Below are 21,712 nucleotides of genomic sequence, written 5' to 3' on the forward strand. Positions count from 1 at the left end.
GTCAATATGGCATGTGGTAATCTGAGCGACAGCTGAAGGGCGTGACCCTTTGATAGAAGACCGAGTATCGGCTGCAAGAAATGGTTGGTTGGCGAAGGGCTGGTGCAGCTTGATCACGATAAGTGATTTGTAATCTCGGCTACGCAGGTCTGGGAGGGAGGGGGAGGGAGGGACGTGTTAGTGCACAACAGAAAAAAGTGAAGTTTCCTATGCCAATGTGTACTAGGGGGGTGACCGCCCTTGGCACAGGCGTTTTTTATATTCCTTTTCAACAAGGTCTGTTGGCTTTGAGTTGGAGTTTAGCTTTGTTTGATAGGCTGTGTTCTGGCCATGTTTTCTATGTTTATACATGGCGATTAGGGAAAGATGGATCCGACTCCTCGAACCGATCACGGCTTTTTGACACCTTAGCTCATCTTAGACATAGTCCAATAACATGAAAATAGTCTCATGGAATGTTAAGGGGCTCAGATCCCCACAGAAACGGACCAAACTCTTACGACATATGAAGAGATTGCATCCAGATGTAGCCCTGTTACAGGAAACTCACCTTACCGAGTTAGAATTTAAATATTTACAAAAATTCTGGGTGGGCCACGTTTTTGGCTCGCCGGCAAGAGATGGCAAGGCGGGAGTTATAATATTGATACATAAAAATTTTGCTTTCACATTGGTGTCCCAGGAACGTGATGATGAGGGGCGTTGGGTCCATCTAGTGGTGGAACATGCAGGGGAAACTATTAGTATCCATAATGTCTATGGGCCAAATGCAGCCAGCACAGGTTTTTTTGACAAATTGGAAGCCCAACTCCAGCAGGATCGCACGAAATTATTGATATTAGGGGGAGACCTTAATACTGTAAGGTCCTCTAGGGAAGATAGAAGTGTAGGGGCTGCTTCACAGAAACAGAGGGATAGGATCTTACCGGATTTTTTAAGACACACTGCCCTGGCAGATGCCTGGAGGAGTTTACATCCTGATGCTAGGGAGTATACTCATTTTTCGCACGTACATCAATCGTGGTCGCGTATTGATTACTTACTGGTGAACGAAGCTTGTTCCCGCAGATTGCGCGACGCGACGATAGAAGATCTTGTCATCTCTGACCACTCCCCGATTACCATTACTCTGGCTGACACAGTAGCTAAGGGAATGGATTTTATATGGAAGTTTCCCTCATTTCTGGCGACGGACGAAGAATTTTTACAAAAACTAAGGGGATGGTGGACGGAATTTGAAGGGGATAATGCGTCACACCGTACGGACCCGTCGTTGTATTGGCGTACAGCAAAAGCAGTAATTCGCGGGAAAATTATACAATTTATGGCCAATCTGAAACGTAAGACCAATGAGGGGTACAAGACGGCAAGCGAGCGATTAAGGTGTGCATATACGGCATTTTTACAACATCCGTCGGCGTCTCTGGGGGAGGCATGGAGTGCAGCCAAGCGACAATTTGATCAATGGTTAGATAAAAGAGAAAGCATCTATCGGTCACAATTTGATGCTGACCTTATGCGCTTTGGCAACAAAGCGGGCAAATTACTAGCACGCCTGGCGAGGGGGAGGTATTCACCGTCACACATTTTATCCCTTAGAGACGCCGACGGAATCCCTACAGCGGATCCGAAAAAAATTAACACTATTCTGCGTACGTATTATCAAGCTCTGTATTCGGACACGCACATTGACCCCCAAAAAGGTAGGGAATTCTTGGAGAAGGTAAAGTTACCTGGGCTCACGCAGGAGCAGAACGATTTGCTGAGCGCAGAAATCACGGTGGAGGAACTCACGAGCACAATCAGGACCTTACATAACGGAAAGGCCCCGGGGCCGGATGGGTTCACGGGAGAATTTTATAAGTCACTAAGAGAGGAAGTCAGCCCCACTTTAGTGGAGTATTATAATATTTTACTAGAGACCGGTACTTTCCCAGCGGAGGCCAAAATAGCGCATATAAAGGTGCTGCCCAAGAAGGGGAAAGATCCTCTTGACCCGGGGTCATATCGCCCGATCTCATTGATGGATCAAGACCAGAAGCTACTTATAAAAATCTTAGCTAACCGCTTAGCCATATATTTGCCAGCATTGGTGGGGAAATCTCAAGTGGGGTTTGTAAAGGGTAGGGCGGCAGTGACTAATCTGCGTAAGGTGTTGACGGTCCTAGAAACAGTAAGGCACGATCCTCAGCCAGGGGCCCGACCGGCACTCTTGGCGCTAGACGCAGAGAAAGCTTTTGATAACATACAATGGGAATGGCTGGGGATGGTGCTGGATAAGATAACGATCCAGGGAGCCTTTCGGATCTTTTTGAAAGGGGTCTATAATAATCCCCAAGCGCGCGTCTACTCCTCAGGGTTTTTATCGGCTCCCTTCCAATTGCATAAAGGAACCCGGCAAGGATGCCCACTGTCGCCACTTTTATTTAATCTAGCACTGGACCCTATGGCTAGGTTTCTGGAAGAGTCCGCAGTATTTAAAGGTATCCAGGTGTGGTCTCGGGCAGTCAAGTTAGCCTTGTTTGCTGACGATGTTATACTGTTTATGTCAAATCCCCAAGAACACTTAATGCCGGTCTTTCATTTTTTGCAGGACTTTGGGCAATGCTCGGGATACAAAATCAATATGGCTAAAAGTGAACTGCTGGAGTTGGGCAAACCGTTACCCGGGGCATTTTGGCAGTCCTTGGGATGCGGAATATCCCTGGTGAAACAATGCATAACTTATCTAGGCATTAAGATAGGGAAGGGGCCTGAAACTCTATATGGTCTGAATTATCCACCGCTGTTCAAAAAAATACAGGCGGAACTCGCCAGATGGCGCCAGTTACCTCTATCCCTGCTGGGGAGGTGCCACCTAATCAAGATGGTTAGTTTCCCCAGACTGTTATATCCCTTTCAAACGCTCCCGCTCTTGCTGAAACATGGGGATGTCTCCAAACTGAACTCCGCATTCACAAAATTTGTATGGGCAGGAAAGAGGCCTCGTATTGCACTTACTAAACTCATGATGGGCAAGCAGGAGGGGGGACTGAAGTTTCCCAACATTAGGGGATACAATGTGGTATGTCTTTTTCGTCATGCAGTGGATTGGCTTCATGAAACGAGCCATTATTCCAACTTAGAGCTGGAAGGGGAGTACGCCTCACCCTGGAACTTAAAAGCATTATTGCATTGTAGAGTGGCCTCCCTTCCGTGCCGTCTCAAAACCTCCATTGTCCTGAGAGACACAGTCCTGGCCTGGAAAGCGGTTCGTAAATGTTTTGACTTGCCTCACCTGCTCTCCAAACACATGCCGCTGTGGGGACACCCGGAGTTCCTGCCGGGAGTAGACAGTAGGAGTAGATTTGCCTCTTGGGGGGAAGCAGGTATTAGTAACGCAGAGGATCTTATGCATAAAGAGGAAAGGAGATGGTTAACAGGGTCGGAAATCAGAGCTAAACTCAATCCATTAGAGGGCAATGTTAATGTTAATTCTGATTTTATACAAGTTTTCCAGGTGCGGTCGTTCTGTACCTCTAGGCTCAGAGATTTGAATAAGGAAGCTACCACTCATACTCTGGATGAGGTCATAGGCGCAACGGTTCTTCGGGCGACTATCTCGAGGTTGTATAGTGCACTCGGGGATTATTTTGTCCGCCCGCGCCCACGGGCTATGTTCAAAATATGGGAACGATGGACGCAAGTTCCGGCAATAGGAGAGACCATATTGGAGGGTTGGGAGACGGTACGGAAGGTGATAGTGAACGAGAGCTGGGGGGAAACCTATTTTAAACTAATACATTCGGCCATATATGGCTTTAATATTTTACCCTCGCAGTCCTTCCCCGATCGCATTACGAGCTGTCCCAAATGCAACACACCCCTGACAAATTTGTGGCACGGAGTATGGAGCTGTGTTCAGACTGAACGATACTGGGAGATGGTACGCAGATATATTGTGGATCATTGGAAGGTGAAACTTCCGATGACGCCTCAAGCGCTGCTGTTCCATCAGGCGCGACCGCCAGAGGAAGAGGGGGCTCGAGGAGCGAGATCTCCGCTCCCCTTGGTGCACACAATTTTGCTGGTGGCCTTGAGGTGCCTTCTGTGTAAATGGCTGGAAGCGGATACACCGGGTCTCGACATGATCGTGACTAGCTTGAAACAATTACTAGCTCTCGAACGGGTGGAGGTAGAAAGAAGGAAAGAAACGGGAACCAAGAAGTTATTTGCTAAATGGCAAATATTTATAGAAACGCAATGCACAGCGACTGAGGTGGAGGAAATTGTTACGCCCTTTAGACACACAGCATGGTATCACACGCAATTTCTGGCAGGCACATTAGGAGGCTTACAAATGGAACCTAGATAATAGAAGGGGAATGGATGGGACGGAGATATTATCTGACGGTCTGGGTCGTGTTCGGGGATAGGGGAAGTCAGGTTGTTAGCGTTTTTAGTCGCTGGACAGATGCAAAAAGATATGCCATGAGTATATGTTATGTTATGTTATTTTATGTTGTGTTAGTTATATTCGCAAGTATGCGAGATTCAAATTGTAACTCAATTTTTCTGTGAAATGTCTGTAAAAAAGTGAAAAAATGTTAATAAAAATGATGTTTTAAAAAAAAAAATGATGTGGTTATTTGTTTAATAAACTTGAACTGATTAAAAAAAGAGATGTGGGCACTGTTTCCTCTAGGCTGGGCAATACAGAACAGAAATAAATACAGTAATTAAATAAATATTAACATACAGCACCCTAAATAATTAGCCACACAGCAGCCAGGCACACACACTATATGGCCAAAAGTATGTGGACAGACACCCCTCCTAATTATCGATTTCGGGTGTTTCAGCCATACTCATGGCAAACAGGTGCATAAAATCAAGGACACAGCCATGCAATATCAATGATCAAAAATTGGTGGTAGTAGTACGGGTCGTACTCTAGAGCTCAGTGACTTTAAACATAATAGGATGCCACCTTTGCCATAAGTCACCATGAACAATGCCAAGCATTTGCTGGAGTGGTGTTAAAGGGGTTGTCTACTACTGAACAACTGATGACCTATCCAGTCATACAGTAGGTCATCAGTATATCATCGGTGCGGGTCCGACACCCGGACCCCGCACCGTTAAGCCGCTCCGGCTGCCTCTGGGCACCGAATGTTATGGCCCACTATGCGATGTTCGGAACCAGAAGCAGTTTGCTCCGTACATAGCATAGCGGCCATGCTGCCGAACTGCAGCTCTGCTCCTATTCACTTGAATAGGAGCAGAGCTGCAGCACTGCAACTCGGCCGCTATTCAGTGGTTGGAGCCAACTGCTTTAGGCATGTACGTCCGGTTCTTGGTGGCAGCCGGAGCGGCTTAACAGTGCGTCAGACACCCACAGATCATGTACTGATGACCTATCCAGTGGATAGGTCATCAGTTGTCCAGTAGTGGACAACCCCTTTGACCCTTTGAAGACACGGCCAATTTGAGTTTTTTAATTTCCGTTTTTTCCTCCTCGCATTCCAAAAGTCATAACCTCTTTCTTTTTTCATCCACATAGCTGTATGAGGGTTTGTTTTTTGCGGGACAATTTGTAGTTTTTCATGGCACCATTTATTGTACTGCATAATGTACTGGGAAGCTGAAAAAAAATTATTTGTGGGGTGAAACAGGACAAAAGACGCGATTACGGCATTTTTGGGGTGTTTTGTTTTTACGGTGTCCATCAGGCAGTAAAAACTACATGTGCACCTTATTCTACAGGTTTATACGATTATGGTGATACCAAATTTATATCTTTTGTTTTATGTTTTACCACTTTTAGAAAAAAAAAACACTTATTAAAAAAAATTTGAGCGCTAAGGTGACCAAAAAACAGCAATTTGTATGATTGTTTTTTTTACGATGTTCACCGTGCAGGTTAAACATTGTTATAATGTGATAGTGCAGACTTTTACGGACGTGGCGATACCAGTTATGTTGACTTTTATTTTTTTTTAACATTGATTTAGGCAAAAGAAATGGGAAAAGGTTTTTTTTTAACTTTTAATACTTTTTTTTCTGGAACATAAAAAACCCCACTTTATTTCGCTTTTTGTCACTTTTTTATTAGTCCCCCTAGGAGACTTAAACCATTGCATGATATACTGCAATACTAATGTATTGCAGTATGTCGTGATTCTGAGGGTACGTTCACACGGCAAACTAAAAACGGCTGTAAAATATGGAGCTGTTTTCAGGGGAAAACAGCCTCTGATTTTAAGCCGTTTTTTAAGCATTAGGCTGGGTTCACACAACCTATTTTCAGGCGTAAACGAGGCGTATTATGCCTCGTTTTACGCCTGAAAATAGGGCTACAATACGTCGGCAAACATCTGCCCATTCATTTGAATGGGTTTGCCGACGTATTGTGCAGACGACCTGTAATTTACGCGTCGTCGTTTGACAGCTGTCAAACGACGACGCGTAAATGGACTGCCTCGGCAAAGAAGTGCAGGGCACTTCTTTGCCACGTAATTTGAGCTGTTCTTCATTGAACTCAATGAAGCACAGCTCAAGATTTACGAGCGTCTCAGATGGCTCGCAAAATGCGAGGAGGAGCATTTACATGTGAAACGAGGCAGCTGTTAACAGTCTGTCTTTTCACACGTAAATGCCTCTCATCGTGTGAACATACCCTTAAGCATTTTTTGATGCGTTTTTTTTACGGCCATTTTAGAGCTGTTTGTCTATTGAGATAATGAAAAACTGGTAAAGAAGTGGCTTGCACTTCTTTTTTACGGATGTTTTTTATGTGCCGTTTTTACAAATAGCCACGTAAAAAAACGCTCAGTGGGAACTAAACGCCATATTTCCCATTGAAATCAATGGGCAAGTGTTTGGAGGCATTCAGCCCCTGTATTTTCAGCCATTTTTCAGGGCATTTACAGCCCGAAAAATGTCTGAAAATAGGTCGCGTGAACATACCCTGACAGTCTCTTTTGAAGCCCTGTCAGAGGCATGGCTTCAAAGGCATACAAAGAAGGCACCAGGGTGTCGTGGGGGGGCGGCGTGATGGCGTGTTTGACTGTGTTTCACGATTGACCGCGGCATTTAAGGTGTTAAACGTACGGAATCAAAGTGATCTTCGATTCCACTAGTTGGAGTGAGGTGTCGGCTGCATAACACAGCCGTCACCCACTCAGCCTGTGAGCCTGTGAGCCTCCATACTTCCCCTTGGCGACATCTCAGTAATAGTACGTCGGATGTCGCCAAGGGGTTAAGCACGCCGCCTCTTTGAGGCACTGGAAATATGGTCTCTGGAGTGATGAGTCACATCCCACTATCTGGCAGTCCGATGGATGAATCTGGGTTGGTGAATGCCTGGAGAATGCTAAATACCAGAATTCAAAGTGCCTACTGTAACATTTGGTGGAAGAGGATAATGGTCTCAGCTGTCTTTTAGTGTTTGGCCCCTTATTTCCAGTGAAGGGCAATGTTAATACTACAGCATACAAAGACACTTTGCACAAATTGTATGCTTCCAACTTTGTGGTAACAGTTTTGGGAAGGCCCTTTCCTGTTCCAGCATTCTGAGCCCCTGTACACAAAGTAAGGTCATAAAGACATGGTGTGATGAGTATGGTGTGGAAGAACTTCATTGACCGCAAGTTTTTTTTAGAAAATGTTGCCCTTTGATGCCAAATTGCGTGAAAGCACCCATGTGTGTAAGGTACTGAGTGTCATTTTCACATTGGGGGAGATTGTTATGGAATTGCTAAGAGAGCAATTCCCCAAAGGCTGGTGGAGACTGCTGGGAGAGAGCGTGCATATAAATCCACAACCTCAAATCCGCCACATCTTTGATCAACAGAGCCTAAGGCTACTCTATGATATTCACCAGAGCCCACCGCAAGGCGGGATGGTTTTTGCTGCATAGAACCCAGGTTGTTTTTAGCAGAGTTCAATGTTGGATAAGAGGTACAATGCAGGCAAACCTTAACAGGAAACCAGACAGCCAGGGGTTAAACAGAGACTAAATCAATAAGCAAGTGTATACCAGGTAAGGCAGAGGTCAAATCCAGCCAGGAACAGATAATCCAAATCAGCAAACAAAGGGCTAACAAGAGACAAGCCGAGGTCAGTATTCCAAGAAGTCCAAAACTCAGAGGTATGGGGTTTAGTCAGAAGCTTGATCAAGACACCAGAAGGTAAGGAAAATCACAAGAAAAGACTGAGTGAGAAGGACAGGTATGAATACTAAACCAAATCTGATCGGCAGAAAGATAGAGAAAAGAGATAGGCTCAAGCAAAAACCAGAACCGTCCACAAACCAGAACAGTAGTATAAAAGTAATAGGCGTTTCCTAACAGATGTACTAAGCAAAATCCGCCAGAATTCTATGAGACACTTCTTGAACCTTGAAGCCAGTGGCGTAACTACCGCGGTAGCAGCCATAGCGGCTGCTACAGGGCCTGCGGCTTGAGGGGGCCTGTGCCGCCAGCCGACACACCCCACCCATATGCCTGGTGGCACCACTAGCAGCCGTTATGGCTGCTACAGTGGTAGCGCCGCTACCACGGGGCCCACACCGCCGAGCCTCTAACATGTAAGGGCCGGGCGACACAGGCCCCCTCATGCCCGTAGGCGTCGCTAGCAACAGCCACCCCGTCATGCAGTAATTGTACCTGCGTCTATAGCACGCAGGTACAAATACATGCATTAGCGCTGAATGGCCGGGCATGTTCCGACCATTCAGCGACTTACAATGACGCTGATTTGCGGGGCAAAAATAACTTGCCCCGCCAATCAGCGCTTTTCAATGACGCTAGCGGCACGATGACGTCATCGCGCCGCTTCTCTGCTTGAAAGGCGCTGATTGACGGGGCAAGTCATTCTGTCCTGCCAATCAGCACCTTTGGCCGACGCGTCGTTCAGCTCCGGCAGACCTGCTCAGAACAGAGTACTTCTGCATTGTCATCGGACGGCAAGGAACAGGATCATGTGAGTATGTAAAGTTTTTTGTTTTTTTTCTAATAAAACTGAGTGGCATTATCTACAGGGGTGGTTGTCTATATGTGGGGATGTGGGCCACTATATACAGGGGGGGTCTATATGTGGGCCACTATATACAGGGGGGTCTATATGTGGGGATGTGTGCCACTATATACAGGGGCGTCTATATGTGGGGATGTGGGACACTATCTACAGGGGGGGTCTATATGTGGGGCACTATATACAGGGGGTATATATGTGAGACACGATATACAGGGGTGGGCTATATGTAGAGCACCATCTATAGGGGAGCTATTTTTAGGGCACTTTCTATAGGGGTGGGCTATGTGTGGGACACTATATACAGGGGTGGGTTACCTGTGGGGCACTAGCTACATGGGGGCTATATGTATGGCACTGTCTACAGGGGTGGGCTATATGTGGGACACTATATACAGGGGGAGCTATATGTGAGACACTATCTACAGAGGTGGGCTATACGTGGAGCACTATCTATAGGGGAAGCTATATTTAGGGCAGCACTGTGTTTCAGTGGTTAGCACTATTGCCTTGCAGCTCTGGAGTCCATATGTGGGCACTATCTACAGAGGGCTGTATGTGGGACTCTATCTACAGGGTCTTCTATGTAGGGTACTATCTACAGAGGCTCTATGGGGGGTCGCTATCTACAGGGGGCTATGGGGGCACTATCTACAGGGGGCACGGTGTGTGTCTGTGAGACACAGTATATGGTACTATTATAATCAGGGACACAGTGTATGGCGCTATTATAGTTAGAGGTGCAGTGTATGGCACTTTATTATATTTAGAGGTGTTGCGAATTTTAACTTAGTTTATTGGTGCAGACATTTATTAATAGTGTGAAGCTGAAGACATCTGAGCGGAAAACTGCAGAAATGGGTCATGGCCGGGAGAAATCCATCATAGATGTCTGGACCAGAGGGAGAAGAAAAGAACTAGAATCTAAGGCTGGGCTCACACGAGCACATTAACGTCTGTAATGGACGGACGTATTTCGGCCGGAAGTCCCGGACCGAACTCAGTGCAGGGAGCTGGGCTCCTAGCATCGTAGTTATGTACGATGCTAGGAGTCCCTGCCTCTCTGCAGGACAACTGTCCCGTACTGTAATCTCCCAGCATATTCTTACTATTGTTCGGGCCATGCTGGGAGCTGTAGTTTTACGCCGTACAAACCTATATGGCAGGGGTTGCACTAAATTGAGCTGAATTTGTTCTGGTGTTGTATATATGTACTGAGCTTTGTTCTGGTGTTGTATATATGTACTGATATTGGTTCTGATGCTGTATTTAAGTACTGAGCTTTGTTCTGGTGCTGTATATACGTATGAGATTGGTTTTGGTGCTGTATATATGTAATGAGCTTGGTTCTGGGGATGTATTTATGTACTGAGCTTGGTTGTGGTGCTGTATATATGTACTGAGCTTGGTTCTGGGGATGCATATATGTACTGAGCTTTGTTCTGGTATTGTATATATGTACTGAGCTTGGTTCTAGTGCTGTATTTATTTACTGAGGTTGGTTCTGGTGCTGTATTTATGTGCTGAGGTTTGTTCTGGTGCTGTATATATGTATGAGCTTTGTTCTGGTCCTGTTTATATGTATGGGCTTGGTTCTAGTGCTGCATTTATGTACTGAGCTTGGTTCTAGTGCTGTATATATGTACTGAGCTTAGTTCTGGTGCTGTATATATGTCAGAGCTTGGTTCTAGTGCTGTATTTATGGACTGAGCTTGGTTGTGGTACTGTATATGTGTCGGAGCTTGGTTTCCGGATCCGTAATTATATAGGATATATTTAAAATAACAATATTGCAGGGTAGATGGAATTGTTCTCAATTCATTGTATATTTCATGGGAATCTGTCTGGTAGTTTTAACCCTTGGAACCGCCACCATGCGGTAATATATGACCTGATAATATTTCCAAACATTCCCTTGTATATTTTTTTCAGATGCAGCAAAATCTTTAAAATCCACTTTTAAAACGGTGCACACTATATGCTAATTACTTATTAAAGGGTCATGGGGCGGTGCCGCTATCCTGAAGAGTCACATAGTTCTGCCTCCAAACCCACCTTTCCATGTTTGATTGACAGCTCCCTGGCTGATACAACTTTCTCGTATGAGCCATTGCCTTGTGGCACTATACACAAGGGGGGGGGCTGTGTGGCACTATACACAAGGGGGGCTGTGTGGCACTATGCACAAGTGTGAGCTGTGTGGCACTATACACATGGGGGAACTGTATGGCACTATTTACAAGGGTAGGGCTGTGGCTCTATCTACAGGGGGCTGAGTGCAGCGCAATCTACAGGGGTCAGTGTGTGGCACTATCTACTAGGGGGGCTGTGCTGCACTATCTACTAAGGGGGGCTGTGTGGCACTATATCCAAGGGAGGGGGCTGTGTGGCACTACATACAGTGGGAGCTGTATACAGTGGGGGCTTTATGGCGATATATACAGGGGGGCTGTATGGCACTATCTACAAGGGGGAGGTGGGGGGCGCTATCTACAAATGGGGTGTGACTGTATATAGGCAGGGCTATATAGCACTGTCTACACGAGGGCTGTATGGCACATTCTACAGGGGGCACTATTTATAAGGGGGGCTGCTTGTGGCACCCGGGGGGGGGGGCCCCGGTCAAGAGTTTGCTATGGGGCCCAGTTTTTCCTAGTTACGCCCCTGCTTGAAGCATACCTCCACTTTCAGTGAAAAACTATTAGGCTGGGTTCTCACGACCTATTTTTAGGCATAATGGAGGCGTTTTACGCCTCGAATTACGCCTGAAAACACGGCTCCAATACGTCGTCAAACATCTGCCCATTCATTTCAATGGGTTTGCCGATGTACTGTGCCAACGACCTGTCATTTTACGCGTCGCTGTGAAAAGACGGCGCGTAAAATAACAGCCTCGTCAAAGAAGTGCAGGACACTTCTTGGGACGTAATTGGAGCCATTTTTCATTGATTCCAATGAAGAACAGCTCCAAATTACGTTCATAATGGACGCCCCACAAAACGCGAGTACGAGCAATTACGTCTGAAATTCAGGAGCGGTTTTCTCCTGAAACCAGCTCTGTAATTTCAGACGTAAATGCAGTTATCGTGTACACATACCCTTATAGTGCAGGAGTGTGCACTATAATAGTTTTTCTAAATTCCTAGTATTACCGATTTTGCTTTTAGCAGCAGCTTGGACTGTGTAAACTACGTGCTGTCGGCTGCTCATAATTCTTCAGTTAGAGACAGAGCGTCCTGAATCCTGTATGCAGAACGGCCGTTATAGAACTCTATAGCGCTGTCTCTAAGGCCTGATTCACACGAGCGTTTAATACGCCCGTGTCATGGCCGTTCAACAATAGAACGTGTCCTATTTTGTTCCGTTTTCACGGATCCCTCCATAGACTCAAGTCTATGGGGATCTGTGAAAACGGAACCTGCACTGGGGCACATCGGATGTGAAAAACGTCACGTCTATACGACCGAGGTACTCCACGCTCGTGTGAATCTAGCCGAACTGCACAATTATGAGCAGCCGACAGCATGAACTTTACAAAGTACAAGCTGCTGCTAAAAACAAAATCGGTTATACCTGGTATTCAGAAAATCTATTATAGTGCACACTTCTGCACTATAATAGTTTTTCGCTGATAGTGGAGGTACGCTGTAAGGGCTTATTCATACGAACGTTGTACACGGCCACATGTATGGAACTGTTCACACGGCCGTTATTTTAACGGACCGTGTGAAGGGTCCGTTGAAAGATAAAACGTCCTATTTTCTTCAGTTTTCACGGATCCCTTGATAGACTCAAGTCTATGAGGGATCCGTGAAAACGGGTCCCGCACGGGTGCAACTCGGAAGAGAAAAACTACAGTTTTTCATGTCCGAGTTTGCACTTGTTTGTCTGAATAAGCCCTAACGGTTGTGAAGTGTGTCTAGAAAAAGGTTGGCCTGGCTAAGAGGAGTAGCAAAATGTTCCCGACTAATTAACGGTGTGCAACATTTATTTTTCTTGCACAAAATACTGGTATAAAGTTTGCCAGTCAAGGGGTGGCTTAAGAAAGAGAAAAGGGTGTGTACTTTCAGAAAATCCGTGTATAGAAGTATAAAAATGTTATTTTTATTTTGTAATGCAGGTTTTTTTTTTGTCAAGTGTGAAAATTGTTCCCAAACCATTGGCAGCGAAAGGGTTAAAGGGGTGATTAATTAAAAATAATCTTTTGATACACTGATTTCCAGAATTAAAGGACTCTATATAGGGCTCAGACCCCTTTGGCATTCCGGAATGGATTGTCAATGTGCGGTCACCCTATATATAAGATATTACTAACCGCACCTTCAATCTGTAAACATGTCTCTCGAGAGGGGAAAGATTCCGGCCGATCTCCAGTAGAGTACTGAGTTTAAGCCTTGTTACCACCTTTTTTGTGTGTTTTTTTTTTTGGTGGGGTGGGGGGGGGGTGTATTTTACTGCGGCCAGATGTTTGCTGTTAATTTATAGCTGGGGTAGGCAATCTTAGCGAGGTGTAGATCTACTGTTGTAATTTTGGAAAGTCATGAGAGCTACTTGGTGCCGAGTTGTGACAGAACTATGGGGGGAATGATATGTAAGTTATCAGGGGCGTTGCTATGGTCTTAAAAGATACGGTCCCTGGATGGATATTATTAGTACCTCCAGCAATAATGGTGCCAAGCAGATAGTACCCCGACACTAATGGTGCCAACCAAAAATAATTGTAGTCAGCAGTAATAGTGCCCACAAAATAATTGTACCGATCAGTGCCCATATAGTGCCTAGAAGCGTGCCCCCACACAAGAAGTTATAACCTATCCACGGGATAGGTGATAATAACAGATTGGTGCGGGTCCAACCACTGGAACTCTCACCGATTGACAGAACGGGGGTTTCGTGTTGGGCGTTTCCCCTAGCTGCAAGCCCGCTGCCAGGAGGCGTTGAATGGAGCTCAGCTTTTTCTGCCAGTGAGCGAAACGCTCAGCATTCTCCGGCAACACCATAGACTTTTAATGGAGCGGCAGGGCACATTCTGTGGGGAATAGAAGACAAGGACCCCTGTTCAAGAGAGAGGAGGAAGTCCCAGTGATCGAACTCCCACCGATCTAACAGTTATTATCACCTATTCAGTGGATAGGTGATAACATCTTGTGACCGGAATACCCCTTTAAGTGTCCACAAAGTGCCCCCAACACTAGTAGTGCCAACAGTGTCCCCCAAGCATAGTACACCAGTGTGAAGCAGTGCTCCCATAATGCCCCCATCAATAAGCAACAATAAATTGTACTCCAACAATAATAGTGCCCACAGGTGTTCCTCAAATTGCGCTCGAAACTAATAGTGCCCACAATTTTACTGCCTGGAGATAGAACGATTAAAATTAAATTTATTGAGTTGTTTCATTAAAATGAGCCATCTTAGCCCCAAATAACAATATAAACAGGCTCAGATAAAGTGGTCAGTAATAAGGAGAGGTGTGCTGATGTGATAGTATAGTTGCAAACACCAAGCACCACCTCACCCCTCACGATATATTCTACTGACACACCTCACTGACTGACAGACAATCCAACGCGTTTCAGTGCCACATACATAAGTGACACATCATCAGGGATTATCGATTCAATTCGGTATTGTGTTAGATTTCACTGTTAATTCAGCCGGTTAGCACGATTGTGTGCTTATTCAAAACCTCCCGGCGCGTGTACGACACTAATGCCTTGGCCGCACCAATAGTGCCCACAAGCAGAGTACTTAACACCAAAAGAAAAGGTAAAAATTCTCACCTAACCCTGTCCCCACATCGCACACAGCGGTGCAGACTACAGGCTTCCTCTGGTCTGTAGTCTGAGGGGTCTGCAGTACGACGCAGGCAGGCGTGTTTATATAATTTTGTCTGTCTACGCTGGAGACCTCTGGTCTACAAATGGTGAATGGCGGGAGAATGGAGTGGATGGCTCCCAAGTTCTGCCGCAGTTTTCAAGTTTCTGTGACCTCAGGTTGCGGATAAAGTGGCCTTTGACCCGGGATCTACTTGGAACCCCCCTCTGCGATCGATGGGTTGCCATCCCTGATTTATAGGAACATTTGAATATCTTTTCACACAAAGAGATTTATCAATAATGTTGTAAAATGCAACATTCTTTGAGATGTGAAAATGGCGCACGCAGAATAATACATTTGCCACAACTCTCTAGACATGTATTTTCTATTCATTGCATTTAAAAGAGTACTTTCACTACCAGCGCTGTTAGGGAAAAAGGCTGCGTTTTTTTGTGGCTTCTTCCTGGCGTTTTTTGCGACAAAAATATTGTGTGTGAAGGAGGCATTACGTGCTTTTTTTGGGGGGCATTTTTTGAGCAGTATAGAGAAGCCCATGAAAAAAAAACGGCAGAAGAAACGAGCATGCTATATTTTGAAAAGAAACGCCACTGACCCAAAAGACAAGAAAAATCCCACAAACAATTGTTTCTATTGCACTTTATATTTCAGCCACATCCTCTTTGGCAAATAAATAAAAACAAAACGCAGGAAAAATATCAGGAACAACACCCCAAAAAAAAAAGAAGAAAATAAACGCTATGTGCGAAACCACCCTAAAGAAAAGACTTAGGCCGAATTCAGACGACCGTAATATACGTCCATGTGACACGGTTAAAACAACGGCCGTCACACGGACGCATGTATTTCAATGGGGCTGTTCACACGGATGTTGTTTCAATGGACTGTGTGAAGGGTCCATTGAAAAATAGAACATGTCCTATTTTGTTCCATTTTCACGGATCCCTCGATAGACTCAAGTCTATGGGGATCCGTTAAAACGGGACCAGCACGGGGGTAACTCGGACGTGAAAAACGGACGTTTTTCACGGCCGAGTTTCCCCACGTTCGTCTGAATTCGGCCTTACATACCAGATTTAAGATGGAAAAAAGCCCTTACAGATTTTGCCTTAAATTGCTCTGCCATAAAGTTTAAAGCATACAATTAAATGCCTTTGTATGCTGCAACATTAGCGTTACCCTTCACTGGAAATAAGGGACCAAACCCTGTAAAAAAGCCCCTGATCACGGTGAAATCTACTGTGAAAATCCACAACATAAATTGACATGCTGCAGATTTAAAAAACGAACTGCATATCAGTTTCCGTGTAAATTTTTTTCCGCAGCCTGCAGATGAGATTTGTAATATGCTGCGGATTTTCTGCCTGCCTAAAAACCGCATGGCAAACTGCAGCGATTTGCGGTAATGTTTTTTGCTGTGATTTTTTATGCGGTTCTTACCACATGACCAAAAATATCTACATTCACCCTTACTGCAACGTGTGCATGAATCCTACAAAAGGGACCTGGCAAGGCTCCATGGAGCGGCATTGACGTGGCCATCGACTGTGCGCCTGACAGCCGCCTCAATGCCACTCTGTAGGGTCTTACCTTTAGGCCAGGACTAATGCTAATTTAAATGATGCCTAATGTATTCCTAGAAGGTTGTGTGAAATTGCAATGATTTTTCCCTTTAGAGTTCTATTAAATTTCACGCAATATTAAATCATCACGATTTTACATGATATAGCAATGTTCCGCCGGAACGTATACCAAAAGGACACTTTTTTTAGCATATGTCGGTAAATGGGAACATGTGGATGTGTTTGGTGTATGTGTGGGGAGCATTCCCGGACCATATGCCTAAAGTAACACAAAAACGATGCGAGGACATAGAATTTTACTTCAATACACATACGTTTTTCGCAGTAGCTTATTGATCACTAGAGGGATTGTCAAGCAGCCTAATAGAGCGGCACTGACACCGCAGCGATGCGTCCGATAGTCTGTACAGGACGCAACACAGTTGTTTCAATGCCGCTTTGTTGGTCTTTGCACTGACAGGTTTTCTTTTTTTAGGGATCTGAATTGAGGCAAAGTGTTTTCAGATGGACATGAAACCTCAGAGCAACATGAGAACACACAGCAAGGATCTCCTATTAATATTCTACACTTGTCTCTGATCTTGGTCAGCAGAATACTTCGACCTAATTACGTATTTTATTTTTTTCTGTCTGATTGTCATAGTATGAAACTGCTGAAAAGCATCACTTGAGACTTTCGTTATGTGTGCTTCGCCGAACCACTAGGAGGCGCTGAGACCTCACCGATAAATAAATCTGAGGAGCCACCAGAGGGCGCTAAGAAAAATTGAGACCATTTTAGAGACTGAGGTACCGGGGGAGACGGTTTGTCCCGTGATAAGGTCTCCGGGGAAAGAGAAACGGCGCCAGAGACAGCTTGTGACAGGCACACGCAGAGAGAGAGGGAGAAAGAGACAGCTTGTGACAGGCACACGCAGAGAGACAGACAGCCCGCTGGCTTCTTTGTAAGACACTGTGTACGAAGCGGCTCAGCGCGTAAATAGCAGTGAAGCTTTACCTCATCTGCTCACCTAAAAGCACCGGCATTCCCTGCCACCCAGTGTATGCTGGGAAGTGTAGTTCCATAGAAGCTGTAGGGCGCCTGGTGGCCTCTTATACATTCATGTGATGTGTAGCATCTCGTACTATATTTGCTTATGTTTATGTTGGGGACTTAATTTGCTCTGACCGTTACATGTTCGGAGTTTTTGTCCAGCAGTCATTTTCCATGGGATTTTCACAAGCAATGGGGGAGATTTGGCAAAACTAGTGCAAGGGAAGACTGAATGAGTTATAGCAACCAATCAGATTTCAGCTCTTATTTCTCAACGGCCCTTTGGAAGATGAAAGCTGTGATCTGATTGGTTGCTATGTGCAAGTGCCTCAGTTTTCCTAAATCTCCTTCATGTCCTGGTTCCTACAGCTTGTATATAGGTATGGACATAGAAAGTCTATGCATATAGCTCGCCCTGGCAGCTTCTCTGTGTGCACGAGCTTCTATGCGGCGCATTCCCCTCCCCCCATGCATGCCCTGCGTGTCGTATTTGTGCCATTTTAACCCCTTTTAACAAAAATCGTCAAAAGCCCTTTCCTGTGTGAACAAAACCTTACTCCTAGTTTTGCAGCTTTTTTTTTCTCATTTTGCACAGTTGTAGTATGGCAGTCGCTGCACGACAATGCATAATGTGAACCTGCCCGATGTAGGAGCCCAGAGACGTATTGCAGAAGTAGTGGACCTGAGTGCATTCGGCCAGCTTCACACAAGAGTGATACAATCGCATGTCCCCGCTCGACCGTGAGGCCTAATGACATGAACTAACGGCAACGTGGGGACTTATAATGCTGTTCGTCATCAGACTTGTCTCTCCGGCCGGGACTACGGATCCAAAATGCTTGTGTGAAACTGGCTTTATTCTCATTGAGCTCTAAAACGCTTTTAAGGGGGCATTTCAGCCCCAATGTTTTTTACCTATCCACTGCTAGATCATTGGGGTCTGACTGCCGGGACCCCCCCACCACATGCCAGATCGGGGGACCCCCATTCCCTCAGCTGAAAGATGGCAGCTAGGAAATGTTTGAAATAAGCGTAGGCCAGGCGTGCGCGGTGCTGCTCCATTCAAAGTCTTTGGCGCTCGGCTGTTTGTCAGTCTCATAGTCTTAGAATGGAGCGACACCACCCATGCCTGGCCTCCGCTCCTTCTAGCTGCCGTCTTGCTGGTGGGGGGATCTTCATTCTGGTGATTGGTGAGGGTCCTGGCATTCAGATCCCCCCCCCCCAATCTAGCATTTTTCACCTATTTAGTGGATAGCTGAAAAATGCTGGAGGCTGGAATACCCCTTTAATGACAATGTATTCATGAGCCCTGTCTTATTTTAAGCAAATTATAAATAGTTATCATATAGAAGATTGATCCGCCAGGCTCTAGTTTTCTGTAAAACCCATTGACTTAAGATGAGAGGTGCTCAGTTATATATATATATATATATATATATATATATATATATATATATATATATATATTTTTTTTTTGTAAATCTGAGTGCTGACCAGTTGGGATGTCTCCGCTTTTGGACTTCTAATAATGTGACTCTTCTGATATATCTGGATGATTTGCTATAATCGTAAACCCCCCCCCCCCCCCCCAAAAAAAAAGAAGTTAAAAAAATACTTAAAACACAATGCTTAACTTATATTGTATACTTTGCACTATAGATTCTGCTTACGGTATTATGTTTTTTATGTATTTCCTCAAGTTTTTGTAGTCTTGTGATCTTGACCTCCGCCAAGCTGGATCCGCCGTGTATTGATGGGGTGTACCTTTCTGGAGAGGAACATGAATTTTACATGCTTGTATGCGCAGAACTAGACCACTTCCTACAACAAGGAAACCAGAAGGCGTGAGTACATTTTCATAAATGACCATTCACTACAGATTAACATCTGGCCCCTCTGGTAATGTTGCAGCAAATGTGCGACTTGTGAATATGGCCTTGCTCACGGGTATTGATCACAGGGTTGGGCTGTCGCACCTGAGTACTATAGAAACCTCTGAAACAATGAGGGAATGTTCACATGCAAAACGAAAAATGGCTGTAAAATATGGAGTGGTTTTCAAGGGAAAAAACAGCCTCTGATTTTCAGCCGGTTTTGAAACCACAAACGTTTTTTTGCGGACATTCTATTGACACAATGAAAAACACGTCCAAAAACGGCTCAAGAAGTGACATGCTTTTTACGGGGTGTTTTTTTTTTTTACGCACCGTTTTTTCAAACGGCCGCGTAAAAAACCACCCTATCGGAATGAAAAGCAGTTTTTACTATTGAAATCAATAAGCAGGTGTTTGGAGGCGTTCAGCTTCCGTTTTTTTCAGCCATTTTTCGGGGCGTTTACAGCCCGAAAAACGTCTGAAAATAAGCCGTGTGAACATACCCTAAGAGTTTATTCACACACGGCAGATTTGGTGCTGGACTTTCTGCAACTGTCCCATAAATCTAAATGGGGTTTGCAGAGTTCCATGTAGGTGATGCAGAAATAACCCCATTTAGATGAAGTGTTCTTTATTTATGGGCTTCATCGAAATGCAGGTATGTCACCAAGTATTGTTATTTAGTTTTGGGACATCTCTATTACTACTATTGGACACTCGGTTCTTCTGTTTGAGATTTTTCTGCTACTACGCAATAAAATCTGAAGTCAATATCTGTAAATGCAGTGTTCCGGCTCCCCCTTGTGAAAACAATAAGGTATTACAAGCTCTACACTACAGAATCTATGGTTTCCATATTGTAAGAATTGTCCTTTTAACTCATTTTGGTTTTTTTAAAATTAGATTTGGTAAATGCCATTTGTTTTAAGAAGCACTTCCCTCTTCCATTATTCATGCATCCAGCCCCGCAAAAGGGCAGTCACTTCTATAAGGCCAGGATCACACACACAGATTTGATGCAGTTCTTGACTCGTGATCCTGGCCTAAAGCTGCAGAACCCACAATGCTTTTTCTTTCCCCCAAACATTGCACTGAGGGTGACCTACTATGGGATACTGATCAGTAAGAGACCCCTGGGCATAGGTGACAGTAATTGTTTTGACTCTATTACAACTAATCTATCCGCTGTCTAGTTTTACTTAAGTCAAGCTGCACTTTAAGGAAAGTATGTAACGTTTGCCATATACTTGAGATAAAAGTTCTTTGAACCCACCAGCGGGATCGGCCGACAGTCTCATGTGTATGGGGGCCTCCCGACTGCAACCCCATAGGCAGGTGTCGGGGCTATAAAAAGGTATCAGTCTTGTTGGATTTCATTCTTGGCATTTCTGAAGAATAAGCAAATGTCTGAATCACTTGACAAAACCACCTTAGTAACAATATAATCACGTGTGGCTTTGTCTCAGTAATTCCTTTAAATCTGTCACTATTCATTTATAGGAATATCAGTGGGGGTGGTCCCCAATGTTATTTACATTGGATTGGGTGTAAGAAGCATGTCTTCCCGTTAATATTTCGCATTATTAGCCCGAAGTATAATATATTGTGTGTTCCTTCGCAGAGTCCTGTTGTTCCCGCCAGTCTCTAGTCGCCTCCGATATTTGATCCACCGCCTCACGGAGTCTTATGATGCGTTAAGTAGCTTTTCAGTAGGCGAGGGGTGGCATCGTCGTACTGCCATCTGCCATGCTGGTATCAGGTGAGAACAGTCAAATATTTTTTTTCTGACACTATACATGTATAAAACTTCAAGCACTTCCAACTAATGTTTCATGAACTTGATCGCTCCATTGTTTATTGGAATGTCTGTCATCTATTCCAAGATTTACTTTGCCTCAGATGTGAAGCGCTTTACAGTATGTTGGTGCTGTATAAATATGAAATGGATTATATGCTATAAATCAAATTACATATTGCTTTCTTGTGGCCCATTTACAGCAGACACAAATGTCGACAAAGTACAGACAGCTGGAAACGAAGCCTTAGGGTCCTCTTACGCGGCCCGACATAAACGAGACCGCTCGTTGATCAGCGCTTGTTTGCTCCTTTCACAAGTAGCTGTGATCAATAATGTATGGAGACTAGCGATCATTACTGCCATCGCTCGTCCTCATACATTTCTATCATGTCGGCAGCACGTTTCCCTGTTTACACAGCGAGATGTTCTGCCGACAACGATAATATCTTCGGCTGCATAAACGATACAATCACCTGATGAATGAGCATTTGCGTTTTGATACAGTTTTTGTCTCCATTTTTTGAGCCAAACACAGGAGTGGACACCAAAGAATGGCGATACATCAGTCTTT

General features: G+C 44.8%; 1 protein-coding gene across 1 annotated transcript in view; it reads left to right on the forward strand.

The window, feature by feature from the left end:
- Positions 1-1,324: 1,324 nt before the first annotated feature.
- The window catches only part of LOC142750505 (uncharacterized), a 41,384-nt gene continuing 20,996 nt past the window's right edge, over positions 1,325-21,712 (forward strand). The window contains exons 1-5 of the mRNA XM_075859507.1: positions 1,325-2,173; positions 2,594-3,606; positions 17,180-17,380; positions 19,170-19,313; positions 20,965-21,102. Of these exons, the coding sequence (XP_075715622.1) occupies positions 1,325-2,173; positions 2,594-3,606; positions 17,180-17,380; positions 19,170-19,313; positions 20,965-21,102 (2,345 nt within the window). The remainder of the gene's footprint in view (positions 2,174-2,593; positions 3,607-17,179; positions 17,381-19,169; positions 19,314-20,964; positions 21,103-21,712) is intronic.

Source organism: Rhinoderma darwinii, chromosome 3, assembly GCF_050947455.1.
Source record: "Rhinoderma darwinii isolate aRhiDar2 chromosome 3, aRhiDar2.hap1, whole genome shotgun sequence".
Taxonomy (NCBI): domain Eukaryota; kingdom Metazoa; phylum Chordata; class Amphibia; order Anura; family Rhinodermatidae; genus Rhinoderma; species Rhinoderma darwinii.